Source organism: Buceros rhinoceros, unplaced genomic scaffold (genome assembly GCF_000710305.1).
Source record: "Buceros rhinoceros silvestris isolate BGI_N320 unplaced genomic scaffold, ASM71030v1 scaffold14218, whole genome shotgun sequence".
In the NCBI taxonomy this organism is placed as follows: domain Eukaryota; kingdom Metazoa; phylum Chordata; class Aves; order Bucerotiformes; family Bucerotidae; genus Buceros; species Buceros rhinoceros.
In genome coordinates, this window is record NW_010426448.1 from 23,683 (window position 1) to 24,432 (window position 750).

The 750-nt window shown below is 64.5% G+C and overlaps 1 protein-coding gene across 1 annotated transcript in view; it reads left to right on the forward strand.

Moving 5' to 3' along the window:
• LOC104498163 (hemicentin-2-like) overlaps window positions 1–750 on the forward strand; it is a gene marked incomplete at both ends in the record, with an annotated part of 39,909 nt that overhangs the window by 23,422 nt on the left and 15,737 nt on the right. Inside the window, one exon of the mRNA XM_010141512.1 lies at window positions 248–466. Coding sequence (XP_010139814.1) covers window positions 248–466 — 219 coding nt within the window. The remainder of the gene's footprint in view (window positions 1–247; window positions 467–750) is intronic.

A 750-nucleotide genomic window follows, 5' to 3' on the forward strand; every position in this document is an offset into this window, starting at 1 on the left:
AACAGGGACTTCATTGGGCATGTCCAAGGTGAGCCCTGGGCAGCCAGCCAGTGCCCAGAGCAGCGGGTGTCTCAGCAAGGGGAGGGGTCCTTGGTGGGTCTCTTGGGGCAGCAGAGCATGAAGAGCGTTCATATGTGCTGGAAAACAAACATCTCCTTGGCCTCGCTCAGGCCTGGGCAGATGTTCTGGTTGCACCTGGGGGTGAAAGTCCCTGTTCCCCATAGCTGACCACAGCCTGTCCCCGCAGTGCCACCCCTCTTCCAGCAGCAGACAAGCCCCAACGAAGCCCTCGAGATCTTCTACCGGGAGGAAGACCAAGATGGGGAGGTGACAGAGCACCGGCAGGCTGTCCTCAACCAGCCCACCGCGCTCTACTGCGACACCAATGCCATCCCAGCCCCCCAGATAACCTGGTACAAGGACGGGGAGCCCCTCTCCCCTGGGCCGGGCGTCCTGGTGCTGCTAGGTAATGGGCATGGACCTGCACTGCGGGGCTTGGGTGGGTTTCCCTCAGTAGCTTTGGGGGTTGAGAGCAGCCATAGCATGGAGGAGGTTGGATCCTGTCCCTTGCTCCTGCCAGTGTGCACAGCACCCATGCGACCTGCAGGGTCACTGGGGCTGCACAGGGGTCTGTGCACAGCGAGGAGCCCCAACCCCTCCGTGGAGCCCGCCCCAACCCTGCCCTGTGCCGCAGGGGGCCGGGTGCTGCAGCTGCCCGCGGGGCGGGAGGGGGCCGCAGGGAGGGGAACC